Source organism: Pieris brassicae, chromosome 1 (genome assembly GCF_905147105.1).
Source record: "Pieris brassicae chromosome 1, ilPieBrab1.1, whole genome shotgun sequence".
NCBI classification, from domain to species: domain Eukaryota; kingdom Metazoa; phylum Arthropoda; class Insecta; order Lepidoptera; family Pieridae; genus Pieris; species Pieris brassicae.
In genome coordinates, this window is record NC_059665.1 from 10,659,407 (window position 1) to 10,679,404 (window position 19,998).

At 35.3% G+C, this 19,998-nt stretch overlaps 1 protein-coding gene across 1 annotated transcript in view; it reads right to left on the minus strand.

The window, feature by feature from the left end:
• Nucleotides 1–420: 420 nt before the first annotated feature.
• Nucleotides 421–19,998, minus strand: part of LOC123720656 — a 53,268-nt gene continuing 33,690 nt past the window's right edge. Inside the window, exons 10-32 of the mRNA XM_045677361.1 lie at nt 19,095–19,253; nt 18,544–18,762; nt 17,961–18,074; nt 17,511–17,721; nt 16,797–16,950; nt 16,396–16,501; nt 14,124–14,273; nt 13,591–13,764; nt 12,369–13,523; nt 12,225–12,295; nt 11,818–11,924; nt 11,397–11,535; nt 10,716–10,875; nt 9,754–9,872; nt 8,857–8,956; nt 7,503–7,572; nt 6,443–6,556; nt 4,860–4,991; nt 4,512–4,657; nt 4,087–4,240; nt 3,550–3,652; nt 2,760–2,853; nt 421–778 (exon numbers count right to left, since the gene is read on the minus strand). Of these exons, the coding sequence (XP_045533317.1) occupies nt 701–778; nt 2,760–2,853; nt 3,550–3,652; nt 4,087–4,240; nt 4,512–4,657; nt 4,860–4,991; nt 6,443–6,556; nt 7,503–7,572; nt 8,857–8,956; nt 9,754–9,872; nt 10,716–10,875; nt 11,397–11,535; nt 11,818–11,924; nt 12,225–12,295; nt 12,369–13,523; nt 13,591–13,764; nt 14,124–14,273; nt 16,396–16,501; nt 16,797–16,950; nt 17,511–17,721; nt 17,961–18,074; nt 18,544–18,762; nt 19,095–19,253 (4,029 nt within the window). The 3' untranslated portion in view covers nt 421–700. The remainder of the gene's footprint in view (nt 779–2,759; nt 2,854–3,549; nt 3,653–4,086; nt 4,241–4,511; nt 4,658–4,859; nt 4,992–6,442; nt 6,557–7,502; nt 7,573–8,856; nt 8,957–9,753; nt 9,873–10,715; nt 10,876–11,396; nt 11,536–11,817; nt 11,925–12,224; nt 12,296–12,368; nt 13,524–13,590; nt 13,765–14,123; nt 14,274–16,395; nt 16,502–16,796; nt 16,951–17,510; nt 17,722–17,960; nt 18,075–18,543; nt 18,763–19,094; nt 19,254–19,998) is intronic.

Genomic DNA, 19,998 nt, shown 5'->3' on the forward strand with positions numbered 1-19,998 from the left:
ATGTAAAGCGCAAAATTTGTTCAATATACTATTTGAAACATGTATTAAATAGATCTACGATGAATGAAGATTAACAATAGTTAACAGCATTAAAACGAGTTTCACATTGTCCATTAGCGGACTAGCAGCCATTTTAGAAATATTAAGCCTAGTTCTAGTCTGTACTATTTACATCTAGGTCTAAAGACCCATAGGCCTAACTTTGTGACACCTATCTATGAACCATTTGGTCACTACCTACGATATGAAGAAACCGACAGGCTTCAATTTTGGCTTTCTGGTGAAATTTGGCGCACAATTTCAAATATCCTTACATAGTCTATGGTTGACGTCTTCTTTCGTCTTTCTTTTATCTTTTCTTCGGAAAATTGATTTATTTAGACTTATTGTCTTAAATTTTCCATGCAATACGCACGGGCTGCTTATGGTCCTAACTTTATTAACACCAGTTCTATTGCGCGCGCTCCAACTTCCAAAGCGTCCTTAGGAGTTCTTGAGTATATGAGGTCTATGCTTGCTTTCAGAAGACTTCGGCAATAAATATTTAAATACGAGTAAAGAACAGCCTTCTATCATTACTAACTCCAAAAGTATCCTTTCATGTCAAGGCACCAGCCTTATAAAGGTCCATCAATACATGAAATAATGGTAACACTTTTCTATCTACGTTCTACATTCGTAAACACTTTTATCTGTCACTTTATATTTGGCTGATGGAACCACATGATTGTCTTCTTCTGGTAACCTGTTTCCAAAATCTTTTCTCCAAATGCTTTTCCTGAAATGATAAAGATAAAATCTGCAAAGAGAAATTCTAAGTACTGTAGATGTAGATTCTTCATTGGCACATTAGAATAATCAGTCTTGCAATACCGAAGTAAATAGGAGAGATTAGAAAATAGAGTGATCTCGGCACGTAACTTGAACACGTTGCTTTAGGAAAGTTCGCGCATGTACTTTTAGTATTGATAGTTTTAAAACTTTAACATTTAAAGCCACTATGGCTTTGCCTCGCTTTAGAACGAAATTCAAGAAATCTCTGAGCACTTTAAGGTAAGATTTGGAATCGACAACTACCGCTGAGTATGACTCCCATAGGTCCAAAAACATTTTTTTACCCTGAGTTACTTAGGCGTTCGGTTCTTCGACTAGGCCTTCATGATAATAACTTCACCTGTAGTAGTGGTTTAAGACTTGTAGCAGTTACGACTAGTTTGTTTTTTATGTAATAGGGGGCAAACGGGCAGGAGGCTCACCTGATGTTACTTGATACCGCCGCTAGTGGACACTCACATTGCCAGAAGGCTTGCAAGTGTGTTGCCGGCCTTTTATATCTTTGCCCCTAATTTAGTTATATTACTGTGTTCATGCACTAGAAATGCATTCATGTTGAGTGATTTCTAACTCCCATCGTGGTGAAAACGGCTTATGTATCCCAGTATGAAACATCAATGCAGAATTGAAATAATCTCACAGCCAATAGATCTCCGATCATAGTCACTCGCTAAATGGATAAAACGCTCCTAAACGAATATACTTCAACATTTTTCTACCCATTGAGCGGATGACTAGCAAGAAGTGATAGACCAGGAAAGGATTGCCAAGCTAAATGAAAAGCAAATGATTTGATTAAAAATGTATTTCGAACTCCAATAAATGGACAGATTAAAACGAGACGGTTTAATTAGGATTTCGTTAAGCTGGATTTAAACCTAGTCGATACGGTACCACTTTGCTTACTTTGACTATTTGCTCTGAACTTACCTTAAACATATTTCAGTAGAAGTTTAGGAAAAAATAATGACAGGCGGCCGCGATTTGGTGGCACTTACTCGTACTGAGATGACAGAATTGGTTAGACTTTTGCTTCTAATATAAGCATAAATCTCTTGTATTATGTATCTACGTTGCATACGTATTAACACAAAAAGAAAGAACGAAAATGATTATAAAATGTACATGCCCTGAAAATTATCTCCAAACGGCGACCGTTCGTTCTTGGCGTTATTCATTTGAACCATCAAATTATAAGTGAGCAAAGCGATACAGATACTTTGACATTAAAGAACAATTGACTGTATGTCAAATTAATAACAATTTTTAAATAGCAACAATTTTAGCGTATTTTTCGGAACAATCACGCTGTATTTTAACAATTAACAATTAAAAAGCCGATTAACAATTTCTCATATTTGCCGATTATTCAATTGTCCTTCCAAAACCTACAGCTACGTCCCTAAATCATTAAAAACTAACAAACTACTTAGAGTAAGAAATTGAGAGCGTTATACTAAAATTCCAGAACTTTAAAAGAACATAAATATAGCGAGAAGTCTGATATTTGTGGAGGTATTTTAATATTGTTAATGTGTACTATATTTTAGCATACGGTCACTGGACACTCTGAGGTTTATCCATGTAAAAAGACGTCAAAAGGCGTATTTCTTTTTAATCTATATGAATAAAAATGAAGGTACTACCGCGAACTACCACCATGGGTGTCTCGACCGAACTACGTTATGTCCTTTTAAGAAATTTTCACAAATGCAGTGAAGAAAACATTTAGACAAATAGCCTAATATTATTACTAAACATCACTTGTTAAACGACCAAGAGCTTCCGCTATTATTTCTAACAAATTTTCCACACTGCATTTAAGAGTAAAGATAGTGAAAGAGCAAAAAAAGTGTAAATCCAGCAAGGGAAGGTGCTCAGATGCCATTGACAAAGCATATCTTGTAATATCCGGTGTTGCTCACAGTAGTTCTGCGAGGTGACAAAGGCCTGGAGTTTATCATGAATGGCTCACGGCGGGGGCTATCGGAGGACGCTCGACGACGAAGGAAACCCAATCTAGAATATTTAATTTACATTTATTACTTAATTCATAAACGTTAAAAACACGATGAGTTGTTGTGTTGATAGGTATTATATTGGTTTAAATAAAACTTATAATTTAATTACAAAGTGACAACTCGATGCTGTATTTGTTGTATTACATGTCTTTTGAATTTTAAGTTACTTTTGCTTAAGTGTCCCACGGTCTTTATTACGCCCAGTATGCACAATATGACCAGGTGGTGGTGCCACGGTTATTTATTATTACTAGGTCTGCACGTAACACAGATGTACACAATTATTGAATAATTAATATTGGTTATTTTTACCAGCTTTTTTCTAGGTTCATTTTTTTTAATTAGTAGGAAGAATATGATAGAGAAACGTCATGCATAGGTGATACGTTTTTAATATGCGTAATCTTCTCGAGAGCATAGGTGACGTGCGAACGTTTTTAGTGATTAATGAAACAATGATTGCGTTGGAACTTATTATTGATTAACATTACAAATTAATATTTCAAATGCAACATTGGTAGAATTGGTAGAATGATAATAAATGTATCATTTGAAATTATAGTAGGCATTGTGCAAAAGGAAAATGAAAAAACTATGATACGTTTAGCTTGATGGGGATGAAACGGGACGTCGAATCGGTTCATTCGCTTGTACTAGATACGCTGTGACCAGTGTACAAATAAGGTACGCTTACATCTTCCCGTTCTGGCATTGAGATCGCGTCCGCGAACGCATCGTCAGAACTTCCGCTCGTGCCAGTTGCTCCATCTCCGTAAGTTTCGTTTCGCTTTCTGGAGCTGAATATAAATAGATAACTTATATGGAGAAAACGTAAAATAATTTACGCTACATAGCTTATTATGGAGCAGTGTTCGTCTAGTGGCTTCAGCGTGCGACTCTCATCCCAATGGATTTTCTTTCTATGTGCGCATTTAACATTAGTTCGAACGGTGAAGGAAAACATCGTGAGGATACCGGCTTGTCTTAGACCCAAAAAGTCGACGGCGTGCGTCAGGCACAGAAGGCTGATGATGAAATAGATGCAGAAATCTGAGGCTCAGACCATATTTTTATACAGCTTATTATATCCACTTTCAGTTTTACATACCTACTCAGTAATTAAGCGTGTCCATATTTCTTACAACAAAGTAAACGATGTACAATAATTGTATTATATGAACCGATATTAAAGTGTTATCTACTGTTCTATCTGTATTCATTTAGTGCTTACCCTTCCAAGCATATACAGAACTGTGTGAAGTAGTATGCGGGGCGGTGCGGCGTGGCGGCGCGCGGCACAGAGTCACGGCGTCCGCGCTCGCTACGCGACGCACCAGGGACCGTTGGCATGCCGCGCGAAACGACCAGCGGTCGGACCCGCCATCCTGTAGTACGAAACATTAACGGATATTAAATTTAATTCACTAAATTCATTAAAAACTTGAACCAACCCGAAAGTCTGCATACAAAGAAATACAGTCACGGGTCCTAAGCTAACATTGACGGCTTTAAATTATCATTAATTAATTTATAAGTTTAGTAGAATAGTGTAAAATATTTTCTAGTTTTATTGCGATTTGAAAATAATAAAACAGTTGAAGTCATAACTTCTATGTCTAATCAAAACTCATTCTCTTCTATTGAACTTCCCCTCACCAAGGATTTCTCTTGCTCGACCAGCATGTCCTTCCCCTGGTCCAGGGCTAGTCGCATCTCCGCTTGTGGCGTGAGACGCTCCGGTGTCGATGGTCTTGGCTCTTCCACTGTCTCGTCCACTGCCGGTGACAGGACCGCCTCCGAAGCTACGATACATGGTGATGAATGAATTCAATACAGCATATACAAACTGGATTGTGCAAACATTTAGAAGTCGGTTTTCTGATTGAGACATTATTTATGTAAAAATAAGTAACTCCTCTGGGGTTTTTCCATAACACAGTCAATATAAATATAACATTTTATTTGAAGCTGCCGAAGTAGTACTGTAAGACGTAGTTTATTAACCTGGTGACAGCTGATGCAGTGGCGTCGGATTGTGTATTGTGGTGCGGTCGAGTGTGGAGGGGGTACTGGCTGAACTGACCGAGTCCCGATGTCCGGCGCCAGCAAACGCTCGCTCCACAAAGTCTTTTGAAACTGTAATGTAAAAGTAGCTTATTATAAAATAATACATCTCAAAATTTGTAGTAAAGTATGTAGATGGTCATCGGTAAACAAGTTAGAAGAGAGATCAGATATAAGATACTGAGGTTAAAAACAAAATTGATCTTGACCTTAAAATAATATTTTCAGCAAAATCATTGATAGCTTTGATTTATTTACACGCTTCTTTTGTTTGATGGGTTACAAAATTTTTATATTCTCTTCAAATGTTTTATCGAAAACTGAGAGAGAGACGGCCATTTACCAAAACAGTAATGCGATCAATTATTGTTGTTCTCGCAAATGAAATAATAATAATAATTAATTAATTGTAATAATTACTATTGACTTTTGTTAACATAGCTTTTACACATTAAGAAAACACTTTTTAAACGGATAGAAGCTATGTATTATGACCTATGTAGTATGCCCACGCACGCTGTAAAGCACGCGAAACGTCGAAAAAAAATTAAAATTAAAAATTATGTAATTAATTATAAATTTTTAATAATAATACATAGCTTCAATCCGTTTAAAAGGTGTTTTCTTAATTGTAATAATTATTATAATTCCAAAATTAGGACAACAAAAGCGATGGGCTGACGATTTAGTTAAGGTTTCTGGGGAGAATCGGATGGAGGAAGCTAATAGCAGATCTATATGGAAAAATCAGGAGGAGGCCTTTACCCAAAAGCGTTCTATGCTGAACACAATTACTCACGTAGACTAAGCGTATAATAATAAAACTAACAAACATTTGATTTGTATTTTTTTATTTTATTATTTATATTTATATGTATACTTTATTATTAATAATCTTAATATATATAAATCTCCTGTCACGATGTTTGTCCGCGATGGACTCCTAAACTACATAACCGATTTTAAATTAAATTGGCACACCGTGAGCAGTCTCGTCCAACTTAAGAGATAGGATAGCTTAGATCTTATATTATAGTTGCGATTTTATTTTATTGCAAATTATTTGTCTATAATTAATTGACAGTCACAATTATCTGTTAACTCCAAAAGATTCTTACAGATGTCGATACTTTTCGACTGGATTGAGTAAGTAATCAATAGATGGCACTGCTATGGTAAACCGACAAACGTGTTATATTTCAATATCATGATTACCACGTGTTATTGAGGCTAAAGTATAAATTAAGTTTATTTTGTAGGAAACGAAACACCGTGAAATTCAATTACTTCTATTTTTTTTTAATTTTTGGTGTTAGCATAGCCAACAACGTGTTACTTAGACCGAAGTGTAATTCAAATTATAGTGACGATAATACAGTGAAATTATTCTTTCGTGTCACGGTTAAATAAAACCACATTAAGGAGACACGAAGTTCGCGGGGGTAGCTAGTAATAGATATATTATAAGATGTTTGCGATACTTGGTAAGATTTTACTTTTTTTACTTAAAGAAAAAGAATTACCAGATTGTAAGGGTATCGAAGGCACTTCGTTGGTTGGAGTCCGGTCGGGACTCAGGTCTCGCGCGCCGCCACGCGGTACGCCAGCTGCCCCGCCGCACACACCGGCTCCTGCCTCTGTAAATAGCTTAGTTCATTCAAGAGTGTTACCAGCTTGAAATTAATTAAAAATTGATATAGATTTTTAGTCTAGTAAACACCGATTAAAGTGCAATGTTACCCTTAGTAGGTTTTTTTCCTCATAACATTTGATCGTGTAAAATATATTGTCCAAAAACTGTGATCGCCAGACACTTCTGATTTTTGAAATGATTAGAAAAACAAAAATCAATCGTAGGGAAAGAAGAACCCTCAAATAGTTGTAGTTTTAATTTGGATTAATATTAATCGCTGGAATCATTTTACAAAGTTAAACAATTATTTTATGTATAGTGAGATTCTGGGATTGCATTTATATTGTAATTTAAAAGAATATAAAGTCAAAATCTTTGATTTACAAAACCTACAGTTCTTATTCCCGTTTCATTCACAAAACAATAGAATTAACGGACCATGCTGGGGGCCAATTAATGGAACAAACATGCATATCATGCCTCGCCCAAAACGTTTATTGATTTTATCTATTAAGTCGTAACATACAAAGAATAATCTAGAGAGATAACTAGGCGCACTTAGGATAATCAAAAACACCTCATTATTCAACAGTAATTCTTCAAACATGAATCCGAACCACACAAACTTATGAGATTTATTAATTATGTTAATGGCACAATATATGGGATCTGCCGTAGATTACAAGATCGAAGTATTCAAATCATACGTCCAACCTGCTCCTTCGTCCAAATAGAAGAGCGTTATTATATGAAAGACATCTTTAGTGGATACAAATTTAGTTAAGTTAGGGAAATAGTTATTTTTAAACCCAGAAATAGAGCTCGACTATAAATTATTCTAGTTGATTAATTATTGTTGGTGTTGCCAGTGTTAAACAATGACGATTGTGCAAGTGCTTTTAGAGTCTTAGTGTCGTTTTGAAGCCTTATGAGGCGGATGTGTGACTCACCCGGCGCGGAAGCAGAGAGTGGTGGGCGCGGCTCGCAGCATTCGTCAGCAACGGGGCCAAACTCGCTGCCCTGCGACAAGCGCCGCACCAGCGGACCATCACAATGTGAGTTATACCTATCTACTCTATACATAATGCCAATAATCCCAAGATATATTTTAGAACAATGAATCGCCTGGTTTTTATAATAATTTCACAGACTTTTAATTAAATGATAATCGAGAATTTATTCAATATTCATATAAGTGACCCCATGATGGACCTAAAATTGTACATAAAATTTTATTTCGTATCATGCAACAATCCATTCACATGCTTTGAGTTATCTACGCTTCGGGACTTTAATACCACATACTTATTTGACCCAGACATCGGTAGTGTTGTGTTGTTTGTAGGAAGTAACCGTTTATGAGTCATATAAGTATTTTATGACACTAATTTGAATTTCTCTACAACAAATCATCAATTGATATACATAAATTTAACATATATAAATTATAATTTACATTAGAATTGGGTATATCAGTTGACAATATATTTAGGAGCAAAACAACAATTGTAATATCAAATTTGTACTATAAGACGTCTGTACGGTAAACATAGTACATATATACTTTCATTACTCAACAAAACACGTAACAAAAACCCCGTATGCAGACATGCTTTCGGGCCCAGGGAATTAAGCTTTGCTTAAGCAACGTTTGCTGAAAACGGCTATATAATTATCGTATTGAAACTCGATAATTATGCGAGTGTCAACACGACTCTCTGGCTTAGAAAGATGGCTAAAAAAGGGGCTAAAATGTGCCTCCCAAATGACCTTCAGTGTCGTATTAATACAATTACTTCTTTTAGGCCTTGGGGTTCAAGGTCGTAGGCGATAATTACCGGTGAACCCAGTGCTGGTCTTTTCCCCGCCCAACGAATAATATCGCAATACAGCGAGGAAATGCTGCCAGCGTTACACAGTTTTGGCACAGGGACTACAGCAGACTTTTCAAATTTGTTTCAATATTCTTTTTATTAATTTTAAATTATTTTTATAATTATTAAAGATAGGGCCAATCCGGCTGGGCTTGGTCCCAAGGTCCATTACCGTACGTAAGTAACGTATTTTTATATTCATATATTAGTGGTATAGAGGTATTTTCCTATGTCCGTAACAAATAAACTGTGAAACTACTGGACCAGTTTGACATTACCCCATGTAACATAGGATATATTTATTTAAGATAATGATAGTCCAACCGTGCAAATACAGGCCACGTCTTGATTTGAGTATTTTAATGTGGTTACAGGGTTTTTCTTACACCATATGACTACAAGTTCTGAATCAAATTTCAATTATATTCACCTGGTCATCGGAATTTGTGGGGGTGGGTTTGTTATCTTCGCTACCGCTATCTGAAAACTCCTCTTCTAATAACGGTTCAAGACGTCTTCTGAAAACGTCTCTGTGAAGAAGATAATAAAAAATTCATAGATTTTTATAACTGTGTACCATAATGAGTAATATTATTTATAGTTGGTAAGTAAAATATATTTTTATATATACACGGCTAGTTATTGACACTATACATATATACAAATGGCGCTAGAACCTTTTAGGTCAGTGCCTCAGATCTCTCCATCTGTTTCGTTTCTAATAGGCAAGTAGGTGATCAATCTTCTGTGCCTTACACACACCGTCGACTTTTTGTGTCTTAACCATTCTGGCTTCTTCACGAAGTCTTTCTTCACTGTACGAGCGCGAGCGTAAATATGTATATATTTCTTTTGAAATTCAATTATTAAACCAGAATTAAAACAAAAAAAAGTTTTCAATTCAACCTGTAATTTTGTAAATGATCGAAATCGCTTACGATTTTAATCAGACAGATACTTATGGAGCATAGGATATTAGCTGAAATGGTTTAAGAATAGTAGATAAACGGTTAGTTAACGTTAGTTATTAACGCTTGTAAGTATGGGTATTCACACAAATCGATAAATAAAATGGATTTAGATTCAGGATGAACGAAGGCGTGGGTGTAATGGTATCAGCTATCAATACAATAAACATACTGTTAATAGTTTCAACGAAGTATACACATATTTCTCGTGAAAATGTTATAAAGTTATATAACAATTAAACCATAACTCCAACTAGTCTAATAAGATCTTCCTACTTATAAAAATTATGTAATTAATATCGAACCAATGAATACAATTAAGAAATATTATTTAATTTTGCATTTGTTTTTTTACTCACCTTGGCAAGAGTGGCCTTAAAGTAGTAGGGCCAGTTATGGTTGGTGCCATTAGAAGCTCATCCATCATTAGCTCTGTATCATCGTCACCAGCGTATGAAGATGAAGACTTTGTTGGAGACTGAAACAATTAGTATCTATTCAACTTTGAAGGGCTCAATATTATTGTTAGCGAATTTTTTATCGCTACAACAATTTAATTTTTATATAGTTATGTATTAGCTAATATAAAAACAGGAGAGATTGGATTTTTGTTTCTAATAAAAACTACTAAGCAGAATTAAACAATTATCTTCACTAATGTACAGTTACATTATCAGCGAGCAACAAAAGAGCGAAAGTAATGTCAAGCAATACCATTGCAATTTTTTTATGTAATAGAAGGCAAACGGGCAAGAGGCTCACCTGGTATTAGATGTTAAGTGAACCCGCTACCCATGGACACATTACACTCACATTGTCAGGATGCACGCAAGTGCTTACTATTATTGTTGTTAAACTTATGGGCTAAAACTCTGCGATTAAGGACACCTTGCCTTAAAAAAATTATCACCTTCCCCTTGAAAGCATTCGGTATACGGTAGTGATATTACTTCTAGGAAGGTGACTAAATAGTTTAATAGCCATGACGTATCAACTTCATGGAGGGCTGTAGGCTAAATGTTGACTTTATGCTTTAACCGAAGTAGTTAGTAATAAGTAATCAAAAAGTCTATTAGATACAATATTTTTGGCAACGGAAGTTTAATTCCAATAACTTTATATTTAGATTTTATACAGTTCAAAAAATGTACTTGAGTATTTTTATTGGCCTGAAAAACCCGACGAAAAATATTCGACGAATATATATATGTAGTTATCTGCAACCTGGTTGTTTACCAACTTTAATAAATTGCTGTTGAAGCTACATAATCGTAAGCTTACAGTATCGAAGTTTTGGTAGTATGAAGTAATGTATAGTTACCGATAAAGTGCCATGATCAGAATCCTGTAGGTTATCAGACAAGTCTCCAGATGACGGAGTGCCCCAGGCCTCCTCACCACTGGCACCGCTACCTTCACCAGTCTCCATTGTCCCATCTTCTGTACCCAGGGTCGACTTCCACTCACTTACACCAAGGCACCTAGATTAATAAATTGGAAGGTGCTTAAATTATTCCTTCTTAGTGAAAAAAAGTAGCTAAAACGCAAACGTCAAAATATTCAAAAACTAACAATAAAATTTATTAAAACATTAAATTTCTACATAATAATTATCAAATCTTCTAAATATAGCACACCACAGTAAACTCTTGGTCCCAAATTGATTCAAATTCTAAACAATTCTAAAGCTATCAGTAATTCTATTCTTAAGTAAATAAATAGCTAATAGTATAACTTAAAATTAAACTTTCTAAATATATTAAAAAGTGTTTTGTTAGCGAAGAATATTATGAAATATAAAATTCGCTAGTTTCTTCAAACTGATCTATCATAAAACTTCTACGATAACTATATAATTCTAAAAATTCCAAGCCACTTTTTAACCACGTACTCATCTTAGCGCCTCGTCTTCAATCCTCCTATTAATTAAAAAATATTATTATTAAACATTAACTCATACACACGTCGATATTTTTATTAAATATTAATGCCATCAACTAACCTCTCTAAAAACGACGGCTGTTTGTGGGCTATTGATGTGTTCGGTACATTTTCAGTATGACTAAAAATACTCATTTTCTCAACAACGAAGGAGCCGGCACGCGCGGTCCAACCCATAATACCTCCAGCAGAACTCGCCACTGTAACCAGTTATTAAGAAGTAGTATACTTCTAATAATTTCATGTTTTAACAAAAAACAAGTGAAAAGGAATGATTTTGTCAATGTGTCATTAACTAATATGGTTTTAAGAAATAAAAAGGCAACGTTTTTATTAGGAAGGAAGACCTTATAAACTAGTAAAATAAACTTATATTTTATTGACCAAATCGCAAAGTAATATCGGTTTTAATGAAAAAATATAGGTGCATTGAATCATAAATTTCTATTTATGTAGATTCTGTTGAAGATATATTTCTATACCTGTATTATACGGCTTAGCCGTGTCGGGTTCTTCTGCGGTCAGTCTTACATTTCCATCATCAGTCTCGTCAGAGGGTAATCGTTCCAAACTTGACATAGTGCCGTATCTACAATTGAGACAAATCTAATCTTTGACACATTTTTTGTCTGCAGTCAAAGCTATAACGTATACGTATAGACGCATCATATCGGAACCCCGTATAATGGTGAATTACTTAGCCTTAGAAGACTAATTTTTCTCAAAATCTGCTGTACATAGAATTTTAAAATTAAATTATACAAAATGTGAAACAAACTATTTCCTTAACATTGGATAGTCTACAAAAATGGGATTCGTACAGTTTTTCTATCTGGAGACTGCCATGACGATCCTCAATCCATTTTCTGTCTATGATAAAAATAAATACCTTTTCAACGATATATAAGGGAGGTCATCTGGAACATCGGGAGAATCGGGGGAATCATCTATAAGCTCATCCTGGAAAACGTGAAAATGTATAAACGCTTGTTTATTAAAGTGTAATATCTTCAGTTACAATATAAAAACGTACAGTCTTATTAGTATTATAATCAGGCGTTGGCGGTACTACTGCGATATTGGGTATCGGTGACTCTGATTTAACAGAACCTATGCTGCTAGGCCTCGAATTGGCGTTACTAATGTTTGTGATAGAATGCTTAAAGGGTTCAACTCTCATTAAGTGCGCAGCTGGATTGATGGCTGATAAACCCATTAGCATTAAAGGTCCAAGCTCAGTATCTTCGTCCGATAGTACATCGCTCACGTTAGCATTGTGATCCTCAGTTTCTTCGGATTTCTTCGTAATATCACCATTCATTCTGGTCATTGCTGCGATACCCATTCGAGGTGACCTTCTTAATCCTCTTTCAAGTTTAAAATCATTATCGTCTTCAAAAGTTGAGTCATCATCTAAGAAAACAGATGATGTTTTCAAACGCGTGCCAACGTTTTCTCTTCTAGTAACTATATTTATACCTAACACTTTATTCAGCACAGTTTCAGCCTTTTGTCTTGTGATTTCATCTTTTTTATGAGAGGCAGGTGATGAATGTTTTGATTTTGGTAAAGTTATACTTTCAACACATTTGACTTCATTAATGTATTTCTCTTGAGCAATTACGCACTGTACTGGATTTGTTATGTTTGAATTCGAAGTCCTTAAATCATTTGAACTAGAATTGAACACCATAGAGCTGCATGTAGTATGGCTCGTGGATAGTGGGCTGTTCCTGCTACTTGAAGTGGGACTAAGGGAACGTATAGAATGATCTTTCCTTAACTCCAACTTATTTTTAGTATTACCGTCTGATATACTTCGGGTCATATTAAGTGAATCAGTTTTTAGATCGTATGATTTGGATTTCAGCATCTTTTGACTTTGTTCAATAGAATCTATAACTTTTGCTGCTGCCTTTGGGCCATCTTCAGCTTTTATCCTAATAGCACCTTTGCGTTCTAAGTGACAATGAAAATGGGATTTCCGCTTTTCACAGCTAGCACTGCATGGACTTTGTGAGCTTTTGTTAGATATCGAGTTTTGAGGTGATGCTTCCGGTTTTGGCTTTAAAGGCAATATTTCTGTTTGTGACAATAATGGACTGTTTGGTTTGGACAAACATTTTTTGTGGCACTGTCTACATACTGGTAATGTGTCTACTACTACAGGGCTGGTTCTTACAGTAATCTGAAAGAAAACCATAATTAAGGACTTGTTTAGAATTATCACAAAGGTGAGAAGTGACAATGTTTACCTGGCTTCCAGAATTACTGCTTTTGGATGGACTATGCTCATTTTCCTTCTTTTCAACGGGTGGCATTTCTTTAACTTCTTTTGTTTCCTTTTTTTCATGATGTTCTACCAATTCAGCTACGTCCAATAAATTAAGCTCCTTCGATCGCTTTCTCAGTTCCTCTATACTCCACATCTGATAAACAGGTGGCTTGTCAATGTCTTTAATGCATTTTTAGCATTATTATGCAATGTGTACTGATGTTGTCTAAATCTAGGACTATTTGTTACCACGGTTAAAATTATTGTTTTATGAAAGAAGCACGTCACTTATTTTAATTCATGTTTTATAATAAAGTCGTTTATGTTTTTTTTAATTCATACGTTATATTTAGTGAATTGTTCATAAAGATTGGTCTGGTCTAGCAACGTTTTAACTAAAGAACTCATAATATTATATGTATTTGTCACATCCTAACGACAATTTAACATGAGTTATTAATATGTAGGTGGTAGATTTATTAGGTACATTAGGTAATAACAGATTACACTTACTTCCATATCCGGTTCTGGTGGATCCAATTCTTCAGCTTCTGGAAGCTGAGTCATCCACCTCTGAAGATGAAGTGTGGATCCCCTGCTTCTTGAACTACGCCCCTCTAGGGCACTACCACCTGTTTGAGTTTCAGCGGAACTTCGCCTTACCTATGAAAAGAACATTGATGATATGGCAGTCACAAAAAAAATGATAGATTTGGTTGATTAGTATTAAGACTAACCTAAAAGTTTATCAATCCGAGAATTAAAAAAATCTTCGAATTAATTTGAACCTATTTTAATATATTAAAACTACTTACCTTAGCTTATGTTTTTTGATATTTATAAAATGAGATAATAGCGTGACAAAGAAAAATGGTAGATCACAAAGAAACTGAGGGGACGTTGAAATAAAATAAAAAACACCACTGACAAATTCACTTTATTCACCGATTTTAAAATATGATCTAAACACAAACATCCAATTAGTTCACAAAAACCCGAAACAATTAAAATGTTTTCTCAAAATTATAAATTCTTTCCACAAATACTAAGAGACTATTAAATTTACACACAGCCAAAAGGTCAAAAATTACTGATACTAATTACAAATCCCGTGTAGAAAAGTTAGGTCATATACAAAACCGCGGTAGGTTATGTGAACATTTTACGATTGCGATTGTAAAATTTTGAATAAGGAAATTTTAAAGTGTAAGCTCTGATCAACTACCATTTTTCTTTGTATCACGATGATGAAGATGGCATAAAACAAAAGTAAATCAAATGTAAAAACGGATATCGCAAAACTAATCGCCAAATATCCACATGACCTGTACAAATTGCAAGGTTCGGGACCTATTTTAGCGCCCATGTCAATTCCTAAGCTGTCGAATTGAGTACATAATTTACTGAATAGTTATTACTTATATGTTGAGGTAGATAAAATAGGCCCACAATTCTCTAATATTAAGAATCTAAAGAAAAGCTAATCATTAAAAAATTTACAAAATTGTTAGGACATTGCCAGGATGGATTATCAGCTTCTACTCAAAAGTGAAATGCCATAAGAAAAGGACGGAAGACTCAAAAAGCGACAACGTTACAAAACTATAAAGAATCGTATATTACCTACAGTTTGGTACCCTATAATTACACATTTGACACTCAGTTTAATACTGTAAACAGTAAATAGCAGTAAGCTAACATTTAAATTGGGAAAGTTCAGTTCTTTACATTTCTTGTAGCTCTGATTCGTTTGGGGACTTAATCTAAAAACAATACCTTTAAAACACTTCTGAGAAAATACTGGTAATATTCGAAAATATGTCTCTCAAAATTTATTACCACAACCTTAATATAAGCAATTATTAACAATCCAACAAATGTGTTACCCCATCACAAATATTTGGGTAATAATAACAATGTATAGGTGTCCAATACTAGGTGATTACTTCCAAGATCATTAAGGCGACACACAAAAGGAAACAGCTACCAGAGTCATAGATAGGTTTATCTATTGGTTAGCAAATGTGTCATTACTTAGAAATATTATTATATATTATACACGAAAAAAGGGTTGCTATTTTTTAAATGGCAACATTTTGACGAATTTTGGGACTGGTTACTGCGGCAAGTTGATTGCCCTATAGGTACCCAGACTCTAGTAGCTAAACTGTTATTGCGGACGTAAGCCATATTTAAAATAGGACTAAGCTAGCTTGTTACCATGATTCCGGGGGAAATCTACCAACTCCGGATCTGACTCTGCGTATCAAAGTTCTAAATATGCAGGGGGTGTAGGCCGTTCTGGTAAAGCAACACGAGGTAAGAGGGGATCATCTGGCAAAAATATCCTTTCCTCAACATCGTGTTTATAAGAAGGATCAATATCTAAATCGGCAAACGCCAGATCGGCTTCAAAAGATTCCCAAGGGCAAATAGAGTGCTCTGAATAGTCTTCAGCCCCATCTGGTGTCAATAATGCACTCGGAGATGGGGCCTCATCATTTCTCTCGATACTAGAGGATGAGACAAAATGCGATGAAAAAGTTTGAGAGTCTGCTGGGGAGAGATTGGCAGACGGAGTCTCTGGCGTGGGAGCTGTTTTCCAAACAGTACTGAGAGGTCCTCTTACAGGTCTGGGCTGAGGGGAATCAGAAGGGCTAATATCAAAGCTAACTTTTACTTCTTTTTCAGACTTTTCCTCCACCAGCATATTAAGGTGCGATCGATAGGAGCTAGCCGGAAGGAGAGCTAGGCTGGAATGCCTTTGTATGCTTGTCGCCGATACCTGACGTTGCTGGGAGTCCAGCGTCGCGAGACTGAAGGTAAGCTGAGGATCCGGAGAGTCGAGAGGCGAACCCAAAGGCGTACCAGACATCGTGTGAGCGCGGGAACTGGAAGAAAAGGTTTTGGTTTGAATTCTCTTGTAATAAAATGATGTTTATTATTGCGGTATTATAAATATTATAAAATACATTTTGTGTTTATAGCATGTGACTCTGATATTTTTTTATAATAATAACCTACCGGAATAATCTCCTTGGTGTCTAATATGATATGTTTCAATCATTAAATTTCAAAGGTTACGTAAATAAAATTCTTCGAACATTTATTTTTTTCTTTAAAGAGAACCATACAAAATATTGCTAGTTTATCACGTAAATTTCTTCAAGCTATCATATAACTCACATTTGTCTCTGCAATAAACTCTGCCACACAGCCTTTAGGTCAATAGAAGGTGCTCGAAGCACAATAGGCCTTGACCTGCTGGGAGTCCGTGGCGAACATGACACCAACGGGCTCTCACCACCCGCACGACCCAGTGAGAGACGGAATTCCGTGGCTAGAAATAAGTTAATTTGTTAAAGTTCCAAATCCAAAGTGCATTTTTGAAAACAATTTTAACCATTAGCTACCATAGCATTATGGAAAAGTGAATTCTGAATAAGTCAAAAATGCAATGCTAATTTTATTTTAAAAATGTATAAATTTTATAGCTATTATTTTCTTCTCATTTATTATATATATTGGAGGTGTACTAAGTACGTCGAATTACCAATACCCCGTTTAACCATATTATTCATATAAAAATACCTTTTCAATGTTTAAAGTGTCTTTACAGGCGTATAATGGTATTCAAAATATATAGGAGATGCGGGCAGCAGTATTAGCACTCTGCTATCGGGCTACATTTTGTAAAAAGTGTTTTTTTTAAATTCAAACCGTTTTAAACTTGTTGAAGTGATATAACAATTATAAGTGTATGTTCCGGACAATTATCACAGTTACCGGAAACATACCATTTTCGCTGTGCATTTGACTCGCACTGTCCAGCGTCAACAAGTTCCCAATCCCCGGTTACTGTTAATTGATATAAATAATTTTATTTTCAAATTGATATACCTTTTTTCCTAACATTGAACTGAGTTTCTGACACAGTAGCCAACGCCACTGGTTCTTCAGTTACGAACAGTACCCGATCTCTTGAGACGGTGGCAAACAGGAGTAGATCGCTGAAGAGCAAGGCCCAATAAGGCCTTACAGTTCTGCCCTCTACCCTAGAGAGTTCACCGCCAAATATCCACTGCCTACCTCCTGTGCTGAGTACAAAGGGCTAAAAGGGACATAAAAAATACGTTAAAAACTTTTAAACGTAATTTGATTGTTTCTATTTTTGTTCATCTCTATTCTATTACTACTGTCTTTTTAAAAGTGTGTTTTAAATACCAGGAAAAGGAGGCTCACTGATGTGAAGGACTCGACGCCAACACTCACATATCCAGAAAATCTTTAACAAACCGCTTCGCCAGAACAATATCCAGCATTTTTGTAATATTTAAGGATTAAACTTACCTTACATCTAGTGAACACAAGTCTACTTTCAAGATCAGCTACTGATAGAAGAGGTTTTCCATCACCAGCTAAGCCCATCAAACCAGATCCAGCTGTGACATCTTGATAGCCCGTCTACACAAGTGTGAAATATTATCATTCAATTACGTATAAAATAAATAGTATAATGCAATATAACATTCTTATACAATAAATGCCCTGTGTAAGAATGGCCTTGAACTTGGCACTCGTTAATTTGAATCTGTCGATAATATGAATATTTCCGGTCCCTTGATAATTGGTCTCGTCGTTAATTTAAAGTTGAAGAAAGGAAATCTTGGTCGCCAACAAGCGAAAATTGAAGTCCAGGCCACCCTACTCTTTTTAATTTGAACATGATTTGATCGCACATGGTATTTATTTAATTATATGTTCATATATAAATAATAAAACACGAATATTGATCAAACTTATTTACTTAAGTTCCCCCTTCCCCTTGTGGTTAATTAAACGCTTGTTATAATGAATTCTTGGTAATTTATTTCTTGCCCCTTGACTTTCAAATTATCGAGAGTGGACTGTACTAGATAAATAAACCAATTACCTGTAACTGTTCAACGATAACTTGAAGCTGCTGCTTCTCCAGCTGGTCATATGGTCCTGTGCCGTTGGCAACAGCGGCTGATCGCATAAGCCGTAATAGTTCTCGGAACTGTTCTAATGGTTTATGCACTAATGACGTAATATCCGGTCGTCTTCTGGGTATGGGCGGACTGGTACAAAATCTTGAGAAAGCGCCGCTTGGGTCTTTTGATTTTTTCACCTGAAAAAATAAATATCTAAGCCACCATAGCTTGGTAAAGCGTGTGTTGTTTCGGTTCTCTTGAATACTAATGAAAACATATGAATAAAATAAACGCAGAAATATTTCTACCCCATTTGTCATTGTAAACGAAACCGTATATTTGGCTCCAAATGGAAAAATATTAATGAAAAAGATTCAGAAACATTTTATAATTTAACTTCAAACATGCTTTATATTACTGAAAAAAGTTATTAATTACAACAAAGAATTTAATAATTTATTAATAAGATAAATTGCAATGATAATTAGATTAAAAGCACATTAGATGAAAAACCGCGACATAAACTCACCAGCACACAGTCAGCTCTCTTCAATCCTAAACAATATTTCTTATAAAGACTAAGAAACATAGACGTTTTTTGTAAATATACAGCGACCACAGTAGATGTTTGGATTTCACCATCGTCCTGGACAACTTGCTCTAGGATTTCTTCCGATAATCTAAAAATCTGAAACAAATGATAGTTTGTCATCAATTGGCTAGATTATGTTTTCAAAGTCAAAGTCAAAAATAATTTATTCATATAGGTAACACTATGTACACTTATGAACGTCAAAAAAAGAATTATACATTCAATGCTTCTAATTTTACATTTACTGCTAGTTCTCAAATCATGGGAACGGAAGAGAAAAACTAAATGGCAATAAACTCTCCGCCACTCTTTTTAATCGCCAAGTGTTTTCTGTATTACACAACGTCTGTAAGGAGCTGCAATCATTACACTATGTTCCACATGGCATCTTAAATAATAAATATTAATAAAATAAATTTAAAAAAAGGATTTGTCTCAGATTGTCAAAGATCCTCTATCAGCAGGAGGCATGCTGAAATAGGAGCACGCACTTACATTCTCGTGAGAACAACACGCAAATACATAGGCGAAATTACTAACATCACATACACGAATTCAAATAAGACCAGTCACCACAAGTAGCACCCGTTTACGAGTATCACGCAAGGCCAGCCATCGGCCCACTCGCCATATTTTAGGGAGAGAGACAACCCAACAACGCATGGACGGCGAATTTCAACCCTCAACCCACAGAAATTTTCTTTTAATTTAACGTGCATTGTTTTTTAGTATCTTTACATGTCCATGACTATGAGCAAGTTCTTGCAATCACGTTTATGATACGTTTTTTTTTCCATAATTAGGGAACACCGCACAAGTCAAACTAATTTGTGTTAGACCG